The sequence below is a fragment of the Scyliorhinus torazame genome, chromosome 1 (genome assembly GCF_047496885.1).
Source record: "Scyliorhinus torazame isolate Kashiwa2021f chromosome 1, sScyTor2.1, whole genome shotgun sequence".
NCBI lineage: Eukaryota > Metazoa > Chordata > Chondrichthyes > Carcharhiniformes > Scyliorhinidae > Scyliorhinus > Scyliorhinus torazame.
The window spans coordinates 54,580,669-54,600,617 of record NC_092707.1 but is presented as its reverse complement, the minus strand read 5'-3'; the positions used below and the strand labels follow the sequence as shown (position 1 = coordinate 54,600,617).

Below are 19,949 nucleotides of genomic sequence, written 5' to 3'. Positions count from 1 at the left end.
AGGGGAACCTCTCCAGCGCCTCTTGCTACGCCAAAGTACCGTTACAGCTCCTTTAAAGGGCCCAAATGTCCGATCTCGGCGGGAGCTGCCTCTGCGTGACCTATCCAGGCATGGCCGCTACCAAAAGTTCTCCGGGGACATCATTATCACATTAAGCAGCCTTCTTAGATTGGCAACCAGTTGCCTACCCTTTACGAACCAGGTTTGGTCCTCCGCAATTACGTCCAGTACACCGTCCTCAATTCTAGTTGCCAAGATCTTGGCCAATAACTTAGCGTCTACGTTGATCAAAGATATTGGCCTGTAAGACCAACAAGCCTCGGGTCTCTACCCCGTTTCAGAATAAGCGAAGTAGTGGCCTGCGACATCGTCGGGGGTAGAACCCCTCTGTCTCTTGCCTCGTTAAAAACCCTGACCAGCACCGTCCCCACTATCTCGGCAAACTTTTTATAAAACTCCACCGGAAGCCATCCGGCCCCGGGGCTTTACCCGACTGCATGACCTTCAGGCCCCCTAATACCTCTTTGATCCTGACCAGGGCCTCCAGTCCGTCTACCAACCCCCTACCCACTCTTGGGAAGGTCAGTCCATCCAGGAATCGCCTCATCCCCTCTGGTCCCCTGGGGGGTTCCGAAGTGTATAGCTTACTATAAAAGTCCCTAAACACCTTATTCAGCCCTGCTGGGACTTGTTATGTTGACCTCCACCATAGCGGCTGTTTTTTTTTACCTAAATAAATTCCCATTTACTTACATTCTGGGGCCTCTTGGGTCTTCATAGCCCTGGACCACAGTCACCATCATGGAAAGACTGGACTGGGGAAGGACCTTCAGGACTTGGAGAAGAAGTCAGGAGGTTCCCCTCACTCCGCTGGGCACAGTCCCAGTTGGCAGGTCAGGCTCACATATTCATGGGAAGGAAAGCAGAGCTGCTTTTAAAAGGGCTGGAGTTTTAGCAAAGGCCCTTTCCACCCGATTTTACTGCTGCACCATCTCTACAGCACCTCAAAATCAATGTTTTATTTCTTAAGCTGAATCCAGGCCATAGATTCTCCAGTCAAAGTATAAAAAATTGCTGTTGTATAGAGAAGGTAGGACAATTACCACTTTAGTTAACGCCAACCAGCACATTCGACCTCTCACCATATCTCCAAGGCCCGGAATGAGTGAGTGAGTGTCGTCTTTGAAAGACTGTAGCAGTCTTTGTAGGAAATTAGGGATGGGCGATGCATTCAATGCAGACTTACTCAATGGTAATTACTCACTGTTCATGTATTTTTCTCCTGTGTTTTGCTCACACTGTGTCTTTAGGCCAATAGGGATGAACATTTACTTCCACCCTTGTTTCTTAAAAGCTGTGATACTTTTTCTGGGGACACTAATAGACATCCGTACCTCTTCCTCTCCTTGCGTGATGTGAGAACAAGGGAACTTGGATAGTTTAGGTGCGTAGCATTAAGGCTTGAGATAAATCCATCACTTTAAAACCTATGTTCTGAGCTATTTGCATATATATCCAGTCATTGGCATGTGTTCTGATTTCAGATTTATCTACCTAGGAGGTACTGTGCCAAAAGTAACCCTTGTCAAACCACTAGGCTTGCTCATTTCAAATGGGACAAACCAGCAAACAAAAAAAATGCCCAGATTCCAGTGCTCATGGCCAGGTCTGGTACTGGGGCTACAGGTGGAGCAACCCTGAGTATCCGTGTTGGCTGACCATTCGAGCATGGAAGGTGCAGAGTAAATGAAATCCTGTTCGACTGGCCTGTGATTTGGAATTTTATCTCTATTGCAGGGATCTTATCCGCCCAGCTTTCCACTGATATCGAACACCTGTGACCCTGTAGATAATCACTGGGTGGGATAGTTCTTTGGAAAACCCTTTCTCCATTACAGCTAACAGCAAGTGTCGACAGAATAGTCCAGTCCTGTGAAGATATTCTCGCTTTCTGCCATTGTTGAAAGTTCACTTTAAAAACTGCTGCTGCCACCACTGCTTGGTTTTAAATACCTGCACATGCTCCTCACTTATAACACCCTCTGGTAAATTGTGATGTGATCCTTGGGTTAATAGTTCCGTCACTCTGACAAATATATAAAATCACACAACAGAGGCCTACTGTGTGCACACAGATCCTTCATCATGGCAGCCTGTGGAAGTGTGTTTTTGAAAGAAGTGAAAATGTCTTTGCGTTTAAATATATTGATGTAGAGCTTGTTGTTTTGTTAGAATTTTTTCTACGTTTCCTGAATCACTGAATGTTGCACTATCAAACCTGAGAAGGAAAAGCATTTTGTCATTAATTCTCTGCTGCCACCGAGTATAAGTCGCACAAGTTATTTTTAGCACTCTTTCACACTCTCTTTTGCACATTAAATACTGAATGTAAGCTGTTTATTTCTGTTTTTGATTGGACAAAAAGGCTCCATATTAACCAGGATGTAGTGAATGCAGATTGATTTAAAACTCAAGTGATTTGGTACTTCCAGCAAATAACTATGGCGGTATGTTTAGGCCGTAACTGGGTTTCAAACCCCACATCCTGTCACTCGCCAATGCAGATCCTCAAATCCGACAGCCCCTGGGACTGAGTCTGTGCCAGTGTTCGGAATTTGTCAGTGAAAATCATAGAATCTCTACAGTGCAGAAGGAGGCCATTTGGCCCATCAAGTTCTCACCGACCATGGGAAAGAGCACCCTACCCACAGCATGGGCGGTATTCTCCCCCCCCCCCCCCCCGGATGGGAGAATCGCCAGGGCGCCGCGCGAATTGCGCCACGCCGCCCCGACCCCCCGCACGCAATTTTCTCCCACCCCCCCTTCCCCCGAAACCAGCGCCGTGCAAATCGAGCTGGGCCGCTCGGAGAATCGCCGCAAACGGCGAGCAGCGATTCTCCGGCCCGGGTGGGCCGAGCGGCCCAAGCCTAGTCCCGCCGGCGCCGTCCACACCTGGTCGCTGCCGGCGGGTACTCGCTGCGAAGGCTTGGGGAGGCGGCCTGTGGGGATAAGCGATCGGGACCAACCGATCGGCGGGCCGGCCTCTCTGTCGGCGTGCCTCCTTTCTTCCGCTGGCGAGCCTGGATCCATCCGCCATGTTTGTGCGGGGCGGCCTGGAGGAGGACGGCCACCGCGCGTGCGCTAGTCGGCGCCGGCCCAACTGCACATGTGCGGGACCCAAGGCACCGCGTCTTTTACGCGGCGCCGGGTCCCCGCCCCTGCCAGCCCCACGGAGGGGGGAGAATAGGGGTCTGGAAACGGGCACCGACGCCGGAGTAAAACACTCTGGTTTTTACTCCGGCGTCAGCACTTAGAATCCTGTTGAGAAAATCCTGCCCCAGGTCTTTCAGACATCAGCCAGAAGTTGACACTTAATACAGTATTGAGAGAGTGCAATACTGTCTGAGATGCTGTCCTTCAGATGAGATATGAAACTAAAGCCTTATTTGCCTTGTCAGGTGGATACGAAAGATCTCATCGCTTTATTCAAAGAAGATTTGGGACCTCTCCTAGTGTCCTTGCCAACTCTCACCCTTTAGCCAGCATTGCCAAACACAGACTATCTGGCTATTTGCATTGCTGCTGTGTGTGGGATTGTGCTGTGCACATAATACTAATTTATGTTACTTTATATCAACACAGTCACTGAACGTTAACGTGTCCTGAGGTTATGAAAAATGTTAAATGAATACAAGTTATTTCTGCCACACTTATTTGAAAACCATGATTAGATTTGTGCCAAAGTGTGGTTCATAGAATCATTGGATCGCCACAGTGCAGAAGGAGGCCATTCGCCCCATTGAGTCTGCACCGACCCTTCGAAAGAGCATCCAATCTAGCCCGCACTCCTGCCCTATACCCGTAACCCCACCCCAACGTTTGGACGCTAAGGGGCAATTTAGCATGGCCAATTCACCTAACCTGCACATCTTTGAACTGTGGGAGGAAACCCACGCAGACACGGGGAGAACATGCAAACTCCACACAGACAAGTGACCCAGACTGGAATTGAACCCGGGTCCCTGGCTATCAGTGCTAACCACAGTTTATTTATACTAACCTTTGGAAAGGAGCTGACCAGGTACTGTGGAGCAATGGTAGTGAAATAGTTATTGCAATATATAACCACACCAGCCCTCTTCATGTGCAGTGCACATCCTTGATACAGAATTGCATCAAGGCTCGATTTAGGTACGCCAGGTATCTAGATGGAAGTTGCATTTTGATGGATGATTTTTTTTTTGTGACAGTTTACACTGGACTTGACAATACCATGGCTGAACTTGTACTGGATATAATAGAGAACAAACTTTATAATAACTGGCCCTTTAATCAATTAAACCCGATCCCAGTGGGAAACAATTTGTTCAAAGTCTTTTGTAATGCATTTGGGGCTTATTCTTAAGCACATTACTATATTCATTTTCCTTTCAGGTCATCACTGTTTGATGAAAACTATAAAGGTTTTGTGTAGGTCGCTTGAGTGGTACAGGTTCCATAGGTGGTCTGTCTAATGACTGCCTGGATCTGGCTGCTGTTCAAATGTGACTCGTCTTTGGAAGGAGAAAGCGTGAAGCCAGTTTAAATTAACTGATTGAAATAAATAACTGACAAAATATTCCTCCATGCTGCTTTGGTCGAGGCGAGGCCGCCTTTGGGGTGGTCTGTCAGGCACAGTTTGCAGATACCATTTATTTGAAATGAGCGCAAGAGCTTTGTCAGGACAGAGCAGATGTTCATCTCATGTCTGTATCTGCTATTTGATGAGAAATTTATTGCTGTTCTGCTGGGTTTGGGTTTGTCTACTGTGGAGTCTATTAGACGGACGAGTAGTTGGCAGAGCGCCAGGAAATGCTGTTTCAGATGAAATCCGTACGCCGGTGCCGCCTTTGGGACGCAGCAATAATGCATTTGCTAGGCTTGTCTGATTGGCTGATTGATTTTGTGTGATTTGATTTATTGATCAATACCCTTAAATTTGACATCATTGCTGGTGAACTAATCTTTCGGTGTTCAAGCCATCTTTTGCATTGCAGAGAAGCAGAGCTGATAAGGAATGTCTGAATAGAGTCTGGGCTTATCTTAATCATACAGTGCCCCACGCTGCCTTGGTAGCATGTGCAGAACACAATCACTAGGCAGAATAGTGGAGATCTATAAATTGATGGAATCCAAAGCCTCCAGCATCGATTACCATTATAACAAACAGCAGTGCACGGAATGTCTGATTATTTTTAGACAAAGATTCTGTGCTCTCAGCAACAATTTTGCTGATGCTGTCACTGTGTCAGATCTGCTGCTGATTGCAATTAGTTGCAACACAAAAAGAAAGAATGCAGATGGGTTGCCATTTATTTCCAGTAAGAATGAACAACATTGTTTAGACTTGTGCAGCCACCTTGTGAGTCAAGGTACTTGCCGAAGCTGCTCTCCCCTCCTTTCAAAGCACCAGTGTCTGATGGAGTTGTGGCCTGCGGTTACCCAATACCTGTGAAAATGCTCATTCCTCACGTGTGAGCCTCAATCATGATTGTTGGTAATCTATTCCATCATGGGAGGTTTTGTAAGGGCCCCGAAGAATCCAGCACGAGTTAAGGATACAAAATAATAACGTTTATTTACTATAACAATATATACATAGCAGTAGCAGTAACTTCCCTTGCTACCTTCTCCTTCCTCCTGGTTCCTGGACTGGCCAGCTTATTTATAGTAGGCGTTTCTCCGCCCCCCTCATTGGGGAAGTTCATACTCCCATAGGATTGTGGGATAGTCATTAGTCCCCAGCCAATTGTCAGTAGGCAGGTTATAACATCCCTCCCCCCCCAAAGTCCAAGGAATCCACCGTAGGCCCTGGCGAAGGAAGGCGTTGAACTCGTTTGGCCGCAGGCCGGACGCCATTTGCACGCGGGGCTGGATCAGGCGGCGTATAACGAGACGGAGTCCGGCGCTTCCGTGATGAACGGCGCGGTTGTACATCCACGGCCTGTGGACCCGAGGATTCCCCCTCTGATTCATCCTGTGTCTCCATCTCGGAGTCAGAGTCTGCTGCCTCCGTCATGTCAGCGTCTCTATCCCCATTCGGTCCCGTCACGACCTGCGCAGGCTTCGAGTGAGGCACCAGTGGAAGATTTGGAGGACTACCTTCCCTTGTTTCTGGTCTTTGCCGCTGTTGAACTGAGCTCCGGGGGCAGGGAATCTTTTGCGGGGATGATCTTCTGGACCGGACGTGGTCTACATGTTTTCGCTGGAGACGACCCTGGGCTTGCACTTGGTATGATATAGGGCCCGTTTGGCGAAAGATTACACCAGGAACCCATTGGGCACCACCAGCAAAATTCCGCACGAATACTGGGTCACCGGGCGAAAACTGCCAAATCGGACGATGCCGAGACAATCCCGGTCCCTGCCGTTCTTGTGTGCGGCGTACTTTTGCGCCAATGTCCGGGAAGACCATACTAAGGCGGGTGCAAAGTCTCCGGCCCATTAGGAGTTCTGCGGGAGCTACCCCAGTCACTGTATGGGGGGTGGTCCTGTACGTAAACAAAAACCGAGCCAGTCTCATGTCCATTGATCCGGAAGACTGCTTCCTTAGGCCTCTTTTGAATGTTTGCACTGCACGCTCTGCCAACCCATTTGAAGCCGGGTGGTAAGGGGCAGTGCGGATATGGCGGATGCCGTTCGTCTTTGTAAACCTAGCAAACTCCTCACTCGTGAATGGAGCGCCATTATCCGTGACCAGCACCTCGGGGAGGCCATGCGTGCTAAATGATAAACGCATTTTTTCAATTGTTGCGCAGGACGTTGTCCCCTGCATCTTATGCACCTCCAGCCATTTGGACTGGGCGTCAATTAGCAGAAGGAACATGGATCCCTGAAAAGGGCCTGCGAAATCTGCATGTAAGCGTGCCCAAGGCCGCCCTGGCCATTCCCAGTGATGTAGGGGCGCGGCCGGCGGAAGCTTCTGATGCTCCTGGCAAATTGAGAAGGTGGCCCAAAACTGCTCCATGTCGGTGTCGAGGCCTGGCCACCAGACAACTCCGGGCCAACATTTTCATCTTGGTCACGCCCGGATGCCCATTGTGCAAGTCTGATAATATCAGCTCCTGGCCTTTTTCCGGAACAATCACACGCGTCCCCCACAAGAGGATGCCGTCTTCCACGCTGAACTCTGACAGCTTGGAGGAAAATGCCCGCAACTCGTCTGGGAGCTGTCTATGCTGCCCACCATACAGGACTATGTGCCGAACCTTTGACAGGACTGGCTCCGTCTGGGTCCACTCACTGATCTGTGATGCCGTGACAGGCAAGGTGTCCATAAAATTTAGGACTGCGACCACCTCACCGGTCGTGGGGGTCGACATGGGGCCGGTTGATAAAGGCAATCGGCTCAGTGCGTTGGCATTTGCTATCTGCGTACCTGGTTTGTGCTCCAGAGAGTACTCATATGCAGCAAGCAACAAAGCCCAGCGCTGGATCCGTGCAGAAGCAATGGGCGGAATTGGCTTATCCTCTCTGAAGAGTCCCAGCAGGGGCTTATGATCAGTCACGATAGTGAAATGGCGGCCGTACACATACTGGTGGAAGCGTTTCACCGCGAAAACCACTGCCAGGCCCTCCTTCTCGATCTGCGCGTACTTTTTCTCCGCTGCAGTCAATGTGCAGGAGGCGAAAGCTATCGGTCGCTCGGCCCCGTTCTCCATCTTGTGGGACAGGACAGCCCCAATACCATACGGGGATGCATCACATGTGACGAGCAAAGGCTTTCCCGGATCATAGTGGGTTAGTAACCCAGACGACGACAATTGTGGCTTTACCCGCCGGAAAGCGGTTTCTTGCGGCTGACCCCAAACCCAGGTGTGATTTTTCTTTAGCAGCAGGTGTAAGGGGGCCAGCGTAGTTGCCAGATTGGGGAGGAACTTCCTGTAATAGTTTACAAGACCGAGAAAAGAACGAAGATGCGAAGTGTCAGTCGGGGTGGGGGCATGTTGAATTGCACGCACCTTCTCTGCGACGGGGTGCAGACCCTCGCGGTCCACCCGATTAACCTAGGTAGACTACTTCCTTTGCCTGAAATACGCACTTTGTGTGACGTAAACGGACTCCAGCCTCCGAAAGGAGTTTAAGGACAGCCTCCAGATTTTCCAAATGCTCTTGCTCCGACGTCCCTGTAATCAACACGTCATCTAGGTAGACAGCCACACGTGGTAAACCTCTCAAAATGCCCTCCATAACACGTTGAAAAATTGCGCAGGCAGAGGATACTCCAAAGGGCAACCGTGTATATTCATACAGGCCCCGGTGTGTGTTAATTGTTACATATGGTCGGGAGGCAGGGTCCAGCTCCAACTGCAGGTAGGCGTGACTCATATCTAATTTTGTGAATGAGAGTCCGCCTGCAAGTTTCGCGTAGAGATCCTCTATGCGAGGCATTGGGTATCGGTCGAGTCGGGAAACTGTATTCACTAAGTTTATAGTCGCCACACAAGCGAACTGTGGCATCTGGCTTCATTACTGGTACAATTGGTGCTGCCCAGTCAGCAAAACGGACGGGCCTGATAATACCCAAACTCTCCAAACGAGTGAGCTCCCCTTCTACCTTCTCGAGCAAAGCGTAAGGCACTGGGCGCGCCCGGAAACAGCGCGGCGTGGCTCCTGGTTCAACTTGGATACGGGCTACGGCCCCTTTTATTTTCCCCAAACCAGGCTGGAATACATCTGGGTATCGTCCTAGCACCTCAGTCAACCCTCCAGAAACTGTTTGGAGGATGTGCTGCCATTGCAACCGCAAATGGCGCAACCAGTCCCGACCCAACAGGCTGGGCCCATGGCCACGCACCACGATAAGTGGGAAACGCCCCTCCTGGCGTCCATAGACAACAGGGGTCATTGTAGTTCCTGCAATGTCCAGTGGTTCCCCAGTGTAGGTAGCCAACCTGGCCTGTGAGTCAGTTAATGTAAGGGTCTGTATACCCTGCTTGATGCGGTCGAATGTCCTCTGGGCGATCACAGAGACCGCTGCGCCAGTATCCAACTCCATCTCCAGCGGGTGGCCATTGACCCGTACTGTCACCTTAATGGGGGCCACACGGGGAGCTGCCACACAATGCAGCTGCAGGCGGTCGTCCTCCGTCTCCACGTCCTCAGGAGTGGTCGCCGCAGGTTCATCCACATGGAAGGTACGGCCCCTGGGCTGGTCCCAGTTTCGGTCGGAACGACAGCACCTCTGGCGTCCCCAGGACCGCCGTCCGCGACGGGGTCGGCGTCTACAAGTCTGACACGGACATGGCTCCTCATCCATTGGCTCTGGAGAAGGCTCCCTTCGGGGAGGAATGTCCGATGGCCACTGGCGTCGGTCTGGTCGTTGCCTCGCCCAAGGTACCGCAGGAGTGCGGGGGGACGTTTTTGGGCGGAAAGGGTTGCGCCCCAAGGCATGCACTTCCATTCCCTGTAGCTCCTGTACTCGCTCTGCGCTCTCTCGGGACAAGACTATTTGTATTGCCTGTTGAAAAGTCAATGTTGGCTCCGCTAACAACTTTCACTGGGTGGCCGCATTGTTAATACCGCAAACCAAACGGTCGCGTAACATTTCTGACAAGGTCTCACCATAGTCACAGTATTCCGCAATCCCGCGTAGCCTGGATTAAAAAATCGGCAAGGGATTCTCCAGGGGTCCTCTCAGCGGTATTAAACCAGTAACGCTGGACTATCGTGGACGGGGTTGGGTTAAAGTGTTGCCCCACTATATTGACAAGTTCGTCAAACGTTTTGGTGTCCGGCACAGCTGGGTACGTAAGGCTCCTAATCACCCCAAGCGTATGCGGCCCGCAGGTGGTGAGCAATATGACCACCTGGCACTCGTTTTCAGTGATATTGTTTGCCCGGAAATAGTAACACATCCGTTGTGTGTACTGGTTCCAGCTTTCCAGCGCAGCATCAAAAACATCCAAACGTCCGTACAGAGGCATGGTATAATAGAAAACAACTTCCAACCTGTATCCAACAAAAATCCAGGGAGGTGGCTTCAGCAGTGTAGACAGCTATTCACTTTTACCTTCGTCGCCAGTTTTGTAAGGGCCCCGAAGAATCCAGCACGAGTTTTAAGGATACAAAATAATAACGTTTATTTACTTATAACAATATATACATAACAGTAGCAGTAACTTCCCTTGCTACCTTCTCCTTCCTTCTGGTTCCTGGACTGGCCAGCTTATTTATAGTAGGAGTTTCTCCGCCCCCCTCATTGGGGAAGTTCATACTCCCATAGGATTGTGGGATAGTCATTAGTCCCCAGCCAATCGTCAGTAGGCAGGTTATAACAGGAGGGAAGATGGCTGCTGAATTCAGTCTTGTCCTTCTCAAAAATTCTTTCATGAGATTTGGACATCGCGGGCAAGGCCAACAATTGTTGCCCCATCACTAAATGCCCTTGAGAAGGCGGCGGTGAGCCACCTTCTTAAACCGCTGACGTCCTTTAAACTGAGTGGATTGCTCGGCCAATTAACAGGGCAGTTAAGAATCAATCACATGGTGTGGGTTTGGAGTCACGTGTAGGCCAGGTAAGGGCGACAGATTTCCTTCCCTAAATGGCAAGAATTGTTTTGCGACAATCGATGGCTGTTTCATCATCACCGTTACGAGCTTTTAAATCCAGAATTATTAATCATTTGGCTTTATTAGATAATTGAATTTAAGTTTCACCAGCTGCCATGATTGGATTTGAACTCGCGTCTCCAGGGCGACAGCCTAGATCGCTGGATTACTAATCCAATGCCATTACCATTACGCGACTGTCTAATCAAACTTGATAGTCATAGCATATTTCCAGTGGGATTGCTGCGGAGAAGAAGGGAACTGGATTTTCTTTTCGGCTTTCCATTCCAGGGATGCTAAGAACAGTTATAAAGTGCTTACCATGACCCCGGCTGAGATCAGTGAACTTGGTGTTGTGCAGGGATGAAACCTCCGACTTGCTGGTCAGCTGCTCGCTGGACAAACTCATTGAACCGTTGGCAAGCTCCTGAAGGATTTCCTTTTGATATAGCTCATTCTTGATGCTGATTTTAATTTTTAATCTTCCAAGCTTACATCTTTATACAGTTTACTCATTAATTCTTCTTAGTCATCTGATTTCCTGCCACTAATTATCTATAGTTGAATTCATTTCACACCTTGTAACTTCATACATAGCTTAATAGATGCATGGTGTGCGATGTTGCCATGGCATATAATGAACAGGCTTAAAACTTTCCTGTCAAGCTGTGTTTCTGGGGTATTGATCTTTGCAGGAAAGATCCTCGTATATAGCAGGCAACCTAAATGTTATGTCTTTTTTTAAAAAAAATTCCCATCCAGCACTACTCCCTAAAATATATCTAATAAAAGCTAACATACTTCCTGTTTAATGGAATAATGCAGTATTTGGACCATTGATCATTTTCTCATCTAAACAGATTATAGCTAAACAGCAAACATTGCTGGATTACAATATTATAATAATAAATAATGATAATCTTTATTATTATTATTATTGTCACAAGTAGGCTTACATTGACACGGCAATGAAATTACTCTGAAGACAAGAAGACAATTGTCATAAATCCACTTTTATTTTTGCTTTTTTGATTGAATATTTGCAGATTTCTCAATTGTATTTTCCTCAGAATGTTCACGTCTGAATTAACAGGAGGCATTGAGACCAGCACCTATCTTTGGTCAGTTATCAATATACCGTCATTGATTTAAAAAAAAAAAATTACTTGCCACTTCCAAGGTAAAAAGATGGAAGGAAAACTTAACCATGTAGAAAGGCAGCTGACAATTGAGACTTCAAAAAAAATTAGCTGAATTGTGATAAGTTGACATAAGAAGAATTGAATTTTTAATATAGTTCCTGAAGCAACAGAAACATGAGGATGTGTTACATTCAATTTTAAAGCAATTGACAGAAAATTGGACCACTGTATTTTACAACTGTTAAATTTCAGTCGGTGCCATACAATGCCATGTCTTCTGATTGATTCCTGTGTTAAATTTGAAATTCACCTTGTTTCTGTGGTTTGAACCATTTAATCTGTCATCTAATTCCTCAGCCTACTGTGTTCAGCAATTAATGCAAATTTATTCATTTTCATATGTGATATAAACATTTTATAATGTCAATATGCTTCAACATGGTGTATGCAAGCAAACACAACAAAGAACTAGATAATATTTCTTTCTAAATTGTGTGACGGGCAGCATGGTAGCACAGTGGTTAGCACTATTGCTTCACAGCTCCAGGGTCCCAGGTTCGATTCCTGGCTTGGGTCACTATATGTGCGGGTTCTGCATGTTCTCCCTGTGTCTGCATGAGTTCCCTCCGGGTGCTCCGGTTTCCTCTCACAGTCCAAAGATTTGCAGGTTAGGTGGATTGGCCATGCTAAATTGCCCTTAGTGTTTAAAAAAAGGTTAGCTGGGGTTACTGGGTTACGGGGTTAGAGCGGCAGTGTGGGCTTAAGTAGGGTGCTCTTTCCAAGGGCCGGTGCAGACTCGATGGGCCAAATGGCCTCCTTCTGCACTGTAAAGTCTATGATTCTATGACTTTGAAATTTACAAATAACATCTTTTTTAAAAAAACAAATGTTTTTTTGTACAAGTATTTGTGGGTTTCTGTGTTTTCGTTATCTTCCCACTGTCGGCCTGTCACCTTCACCCTGGAGGTCACTGAACTGCAACTTGGAGCAGAAACCCTGGTTGATTTTCTACTCCCTAACTGGTGCCAATTGTAGCACCAATGGCACTGCACAGGCTGAGATCAGTTGATTCAACACTTTTAGTTACTCGTGGTTTAACTGTGACCCATTGGACGAGCTAAAAATGGTAGTAGGTTTGTTTAGAACATTTTTTATATCTGATATGTTATACTTTAAAGTTACAACAAACTTGAGTTTTAGCGATTTCAATTAACTTTTAATCGTTGAAGCCCTTTTAACCTTTAGTAATTTTGAATAGTGGAAAACCTTTTGCAGGTGCAAATCGATTATCTCAAATATCTGATTATCTAAAAGCCTTTCATTGACTTGTGGCTTGCGCTCTCATTCTGCCACTAATCCTTCTTGGCAGCTCGCGGTCGACAGCAGTTCCAAACCTGGCTTGAGATAAACTTTTAAGTAGACTTTTGACCTCCTCGATAATAACTTGCCTTCTCTCCTTATCTCGTCCGCAGAAGGAGCTAAACTCCGTCGCATCGGAGCTAGCAGCTCGGCAGGAGGAGAGTGAACAATCTCACAAACATCTAATAGAACTGAGCCGAGAATTCAAAAGAAATGTACCAGAGGTATAATGTGCTACTCTTTTTTTTTTTTAGCTCGCCAATTCTTTATATTTAAGACTAAAATGGAATGTGAACTTGAATTTTAAGTCGTTTTAACTATATGTTTTGGAGTATGGTCGACCAACCTTGGTTCTCCTGCAGAAAAAACAGCTTGGAGGGGTTTGATGAATTTGGTCAGTGAACAATTGAACCATGCAGGCAGGTAGGTGTTAAAATGATCTCCAGTCAATTCAGATTTTCGTTTGTTCAGCCAAAGGTTTAGTGTTGGAGTTCCATTCTGCGTTATTTCATTCAAATTTGTTCAGTTACCTTACCTCCGTGATCCTGACGCTATCTTGCTTTCGTGACTTTGTGTGGTTTCTGTTGTGTATTGCTTGTGATGGTTAAGGAACAATTGCTGAGACGTAGGTCGGTCTGAGCCATAACTGGTTTATTGGATAAACATAACCATATACAAATATAAATGACTGGGCGTTACTCATTCTAAGCCATGAGCATTCTCCCTCTCAAGGTTTGGTCATGTGTCTCTTACACCACCATATGGGCGGTACTATTTCTCTAATCCCACACATTAACCCTTTCAACCCTGAACGTCCTCCTACTACAACTCCCCTGCCAAGTCTTTATCCATATATATTTTAAATTTACATCTAAATGCTACCCCATCTTCCCCCAAGGCTCTAACTTCATAGACTCAGTTGATCAGGAAGTTTCATAACTCTCCCTGATTGTGGTCTTGTTAGACTTGGAAGATCCCTCTGGATGTCTCTTCCTGACCTGGTTGGTCTTCATTAAAGTTGCAGTATCTGATCCATTGTCAGTTGGAACTCGGTATCTGGTTCTTCCAATCATATGGAAGATGATTCTTTTTGAGGAATGAGGATAAAGTTTCTCCTATTCATTCTTTTTTAAAAAAATATATTTTATTGAAATTTTTCATTCACAATTTTTTCCCCTTACACTTCAAACATAAAGTAAATTTAACAGTACAAGTAACATGATAACTACAATCTAATAAAGAGTAACTAACCCCCCCCCCCCCCACCCCGGGTTGCTGCTGCTGGTCATCTATCTTCCCTCTAACGTTCCGCTACGTAGTCGAGGAATGGTTACCGCCGTCTGGTGAACCCTTGAGCCGATCCTCTCAGTGCAAACTTAATCTGCTCCAGTTTTATGAACCCCGCCATATCGTTTATCCAGGCCTCCAGTCCGGGGGTTTCGCTTCCTTCCACATGAGTAAAATCCTACGCCGGGCTACTAGGGACGCAAAGGCCACGACATCGGCCTCTTTCGCCTCCTGCACTCCCGGCTCATCCGCAACTCCAAATAAAGCTAACCCCCAGCCTGGTTTGACCCAGACCTTCACCACCTTCGAAGTCACTCCCCTCCAATACCCCTCCAGTGCCGGGCACAACCAAAACATATGTGTGTGGTTTGCCGGGCTTCCGCCGCACCTCCCACACTTGTCCTCCCCTCCGAAGAACCTGCTCAACCTTGCTCCCGTTATGTGTGCTCTATGTAGCACCTTAAATTGAATCAGGCTAAGCCTGGCACACGAGGAAGAGGAATTTACCCTGCTTAGGGCATCAGCCCACAGACCCTCCTCTATCTCCTCCCCGAGCTCTTCTTCCCACTTTCCTTTCAGTTCGCCCACCAGCTCCTCCCCCTCTTCTCTCATCTCTCGGTATATCTCTGACACCTTGCCCTCCCCGACCCACACCCCCGAGAGCATTCTATCCTGGATCCCCTGTGTCAGGAGCAATGGAAATTCCCTCACCTGTTGTCTTGTGAACGCCCTCACCTGCATATACCTAAAGAAATTTCCCCGGGGCAGCTTATACTTTTCCTCCAACGCTCCCAAGCTCGCAAACGTCCCGTCTATAAATAAATCTCCCACCCTCCTAATTCCCAACTGGTGCCAGCTCTGGAATCCTCCATCCATCCTCCCTGGGGCAAACCTAATTGGGGACCCCACCAGGGCTCCCAGCACACCTCTCTGTCGCCTCCATTGCCCCCAGATATTTAATGTTGCCGCCACCACTGGGTTCGTGGTAAATTATTTTGGTGAGAACGGCAGTGGCGCCGTCACCAGCGCCTCTAGACTCGTACCTTTACAGGACTTTATCTCTAGTCTTTTCCATGCCGCTCCCTCTCCCTCTATCATCCATTTACGGATCATCGCCACATTGGCGGCCCAGTAGTAGTCGCCCAAATTCGGCAGCGCCAGTCCCCCTCTGTCTCTGCTACGTTGTAAGAACCCCCTCCTTACCCTCGGAACTTTCCCTGCCCACACGAAGCTCGTGATGCTCCTGTCTATTTTTTTAAAGAAGGCCTTAGTGATCAGTATAGGGAGACATTGGAATACAAATAGGAACTTCGGGAGGACCATCATCTTAATTGCCTGCACTCTGCCCGCCAGTGACAGTGGCTGCATGGCCCACCTCTTGAAGTCCTCCTCCATTTGTTCTACCAACCGTGTCAGATTAAGTCTGTGCAAGGTTCCCCAGCTCCTGGCTATCTGAATCCCCAGGTATCGAAAGTTTCTTTCCACTTTCCTTAAAGGCAGGCCATCTATCACTCTACTCTGGTCCCCAGGGTGTATCACAAAAAGTTCACTCTTCCCCATGTTAAGCCTATATCCCGAGAAATCTCCGAACTCCCTCAATATCTGCATGACCTCTGTCATCCCCCCCACTGGGTCCGTCACATACAACAGTAGGTCATCCGCGTAGAGTGACACTCGGTGTTCCTCTCCCCCTCTAATCACCCCTCTCCATTTTCTGGAGTCTCTCAGCGCCATGGCCAGTGGTTCAATTGCCAACGCGAACAGTAATGGAGATAGCGGGCATCCCTGTCTTGTTCCCCTGTATAGTCGGAAATACTCCGATCTTTGCCGACCCGTGACCACACTTGCCGTTGGGGCCCCATAGAGGAGTTTGACCCAGCTAACAAACCCGTCCCCGAACCCGAACCTCCTCAGCACCTCCCATAGATACTCCCACTCCACCCTGTCAAATGCCTTCTCTGCATCCATTGCCGCCACTATCTCTGCCTCCCCCTCTACTGGGGGCATCATTATCACCCCTAATAGCCATCGCACGTTGACATTTAGTTGTCTCCCCTTTACGAATCCTGTCTGGTCTTCGTGCACCACCCCCGGGACACAGTCCTCTATCCTCGATGCCAGCACCTTTGCTAGCAATTTGGCGTCCACATTTAGTAGTGAAATAGGCCTATAGGACCCACACTGCAGCGGATCTTTATCCCGCTTCAAAATTAGCGATATCGTCGCCTCCGACATTGTCGGGGGTAGAGTCCCCCCTTCCCTGGCCTCGTTAAAAGTCCTCGCCAACAGCGGGGCCAGCAAGTCCACATATTTTCTATAAAATTCCACCGGGAACCCATCTGGTCCCGGGGCCTTCCCTGCCTGCATGTTCCCCAGCCCCTTGGTAACCTCGTCCACCCGAATTGGTGTCCCCAGGCCTTCCACCTCCTGCTCCTCCACCCTCGGGAACCTTAATTGGTCCAAAAACTGCCGCATCTCCTCTTTTCCCTCCGGGGGTTGGGACCTTTAAAGTCTTTTGTAAAAGGTCTTAAACACCTCGTTTATCTTCCCTGCTCTCCGCACCGTAGCTCCCTTTTCGTCTCTAATTCCCCCTATCTCCCTCGCCGCTGTCCTCTTTCGCAGCTGATGGGCCAACAGGCGACTAGCCTTTTCCCCATATTCATATCTCATCCCCTGTGCCTTCCTCCACAGCACCTCCGCCTTCCTGGTGGTCAGAAGGTCGAACTCCATCTGGAGTCGTCGTCTCTCCCTGTACAGTCCCTCCTCCGGGGTCTCCGCATATTCTTTGTCCACCCTTAAGATCTCCCCCAGTAATCTTTCCCTTTCCTTGGCCTCTGTTTTCCCTTTGTGGGCCCTGATGGAGATCAGCTCTCCTCTGACCACCGCCTTTAGTGCTTCCCATACCACTCCACTCGGACCTCCCCGTCGTCATTGGCCTCCAGGTATCTCTCGAGACATCCCCGCACCCTTCCACAGACTCCCTCATCCACCAACAATCCCACATCTAATCGCCAGAGTGCACGCTGCTCCCTCTCCTCTCCTAGTTCCAGGTCCACCCAATGTGGGGCATGGTCCGAGATAGCTATGGCTGAATACTCAGTTTCTTCCACCCTCGAGATCAACGACCTTCCCAAAACAAAAAAATCTATCCGGGAGTACACCTTATGAACATGGGAGATGAAGGAGAACTCCCTGGCTTTCGGTCTAACAAATCGCCATGGATCCACTCCCCCCATTTGGTCCATAAACCCCTTAAGCACCTTGGCCGCTGCCGGCCTTCTTCCGGTCTTAGATCTGGATCTATCTAACCCTGGGTCCAGCACGGTGTTGAAGTCTCCCCCCATTATCAAGTTTCCTACCTCCAGGTCCGGTATACGTCCCAGCATCCGCTTCATGAATCCCGCATCATCCCAATTCGGGGCATATACGTTAACCAACACAACCTCCATTCCCTCCAGCCTGCCACTCACCATCACATATCTGCCTCCACTATCTGCTACAATGCTCCTTGCTTCGAATGATACCCATTTCCCCACCAGTATGGCCACCACTCTATTCTTTGCATCCAGCCCTGAATGGAACACCTGTCCCACTCATCCTTTCCTTAACCTAACTTGGTCCGCCACCTTCAGGTGCGTCTCCTGGAGCATAGCCACGTCTGCCCTCAGTCCTTTCAAGTGCGCGAACACTCGGGCCCTTTTAATCGGTCCATTTAGGCCTCTCGCGTTCCATGTGATCAGCCGCACTGGGGGGCTAACTGCCCCCTTCCCGTGTCGACTAGCCATCACCCTCTCTAGGCCAGTCCCACGTCCCGATTCCGCGCTCCCACTCATTCCCCAGGTGGCGCATTCCAGCCCCGACCACCCTTTCTTTAGCCAGTTCCTCTTTGATTTCTGTAGCAGCAACCCAGTTATCCTCCCTCTTCCCCCCCCCCCCCCCCCCAGATCCCCATCTAGCGTGATTGCTCCCACCATATTACTTCCGCAAGTCAGCTGACTTCAACTGACCCTGGCTTCTCCCGCTCACTCCTTGACCCCCCCGTGTGGGGAACTCCCATCTACCTTGCGCCTATCTTCCCGCCATCACCTTTCTGGCGCGGGAACAAGGACAGTAGGCTCCATATTCTCTGTAGCTGTCCCGCCCCTTGTGGTGCAGCTCCCTCTCCCGCCCCACTCCCATTCCTCATCCTCCGCCTATGTCTCTTCTTTCCCCCCACCGGCGCCCACATTTCTTAGTGTCCCCCCCCTTCACAATTTACATCTCTATATACATCGACAGTGACATTTCCCTCTAATATCAGTCCCTCAGTTCCGATCCAGTTTCTCGTCTTTAATAAAGGTCCATGCTTCTTCCGCCGTTTCGAAGTAGTGATGTCTCTCCTGGTACGTGACCCATAGTCGCGCCGGCTGCAGCATCCCGAACTTCACCTTCTTCTTGTGTAACACCTCCTTGGCTCGATTAAAACTCGCCCTCCTTCTCGCCACCTCCGCACTCCAATCCTGGTACACCCGTACCACCGCATTCTCCCATCTACTACTTTGTACCTTTTTGGCCCATCTCAGAACCACTTCTCTATCATTAAAGTGGTGAAATCGCACGATTGTCGCCCTAGGTGGTTCTCCCGCCTTTGGTCTCCTCGCAGGGTCCCGATGAGCCCCCTCCACTTCTAAGGGGCCTCCGCTCCCATCAACGAGCTTAGCATCGTGCTCACGTAAGCCCCGCAGTCCGCTCCTTCCACTCCCTCAGGGAGACCCAGGATCCGAAGGTTCTTCCTTCATGCTGTTTTCTAGGGCCTCAATCCTTTCAATGCACTTTTTGTGGAGCGCCTCGTGCATCTGTGTTTTGACCGCCAGGCCGAAGGATCTCGACTTCATTATCCGTCACCTTCTGCTCCACCATGCGGAGCTCTTGTCTCCTGGGTCCTTTGTGCCTCCTTAAGCCCCTCAATTGCCTGTAGCATCGGGGTCAGCACCTCCTTCTTAAGTAGCTCCACACACCGTCTTAAGAATTCGTCTTGATCGGGCCCCCATGTCGCCTGGGCTTTCTCCGCCGCCATCTTGCTTCTTTTTTCCTCCTGTCCCTAGCGTCGAGGATTCTTCGCGATGTAGCCTCCGCCGCCGATATTTTTCTCTTTCGTTGGGGGGGACTCCCTATTAACTCACCCCACACCGGGTTTCGTCCTGAAAAAATTCCCCGTTGGGGCTCTTAAAAGAGCCCGAAGGTCCGTTTGAGCTGGAGCCGCCGAAACGTGCGGCTTAGCTGGGCATCGCCGCACCCGGAAGTCTCTCTCCTATTCATTCTTATCGTGTCTTCAGGAGTATGTATTAAATCGGATTGTTGTTGATGTGTCATCCCTTTGGACAATGAAAACTTCTCTGCCTGGGTCTCATATCCACATGCCTCTTTCCTTCAACCTGGGCAGGTTCCTGATATGGTATCTCCGGTTGAAATTGGAAGCCTGTTGTTTTCTGTAGGACTGCCCTTGGTCCTGAACCCTCTGATAGTCCTGGACTTCTAGCCCTGGAATTAAGTTCTTGAATGGGATGGGAAACTGCGTTTGAAACTTTCTCT

General features: G+C 49.0%; 1 protein-coding gene across 3 annotated transcripts in view; it reads left to right on the top strand.

Annotated features, from left to right (window-relative positions):
* cux2b (cut-like homeobox 2b) overlaps positions 1-19,949 on the top strand; it is a 538,929-nt gene that overhangs the window by 229,376 nt on the left and 289,604 nt on the right. For all 3 annotated transcript variants that reach the window (XM_072494865.1, XM_072494832.1, XM_072494896.1), the window contains exon 2: positions 13,205-13,315. In XM_072494865.1, the coding sequence (XP_072350966.1) occupies positions 13,205-13,315 (111 nt within the window). The remainder of the gene's footprint in view (positions 1-13,204; positions 13,316-19,949) is intronic.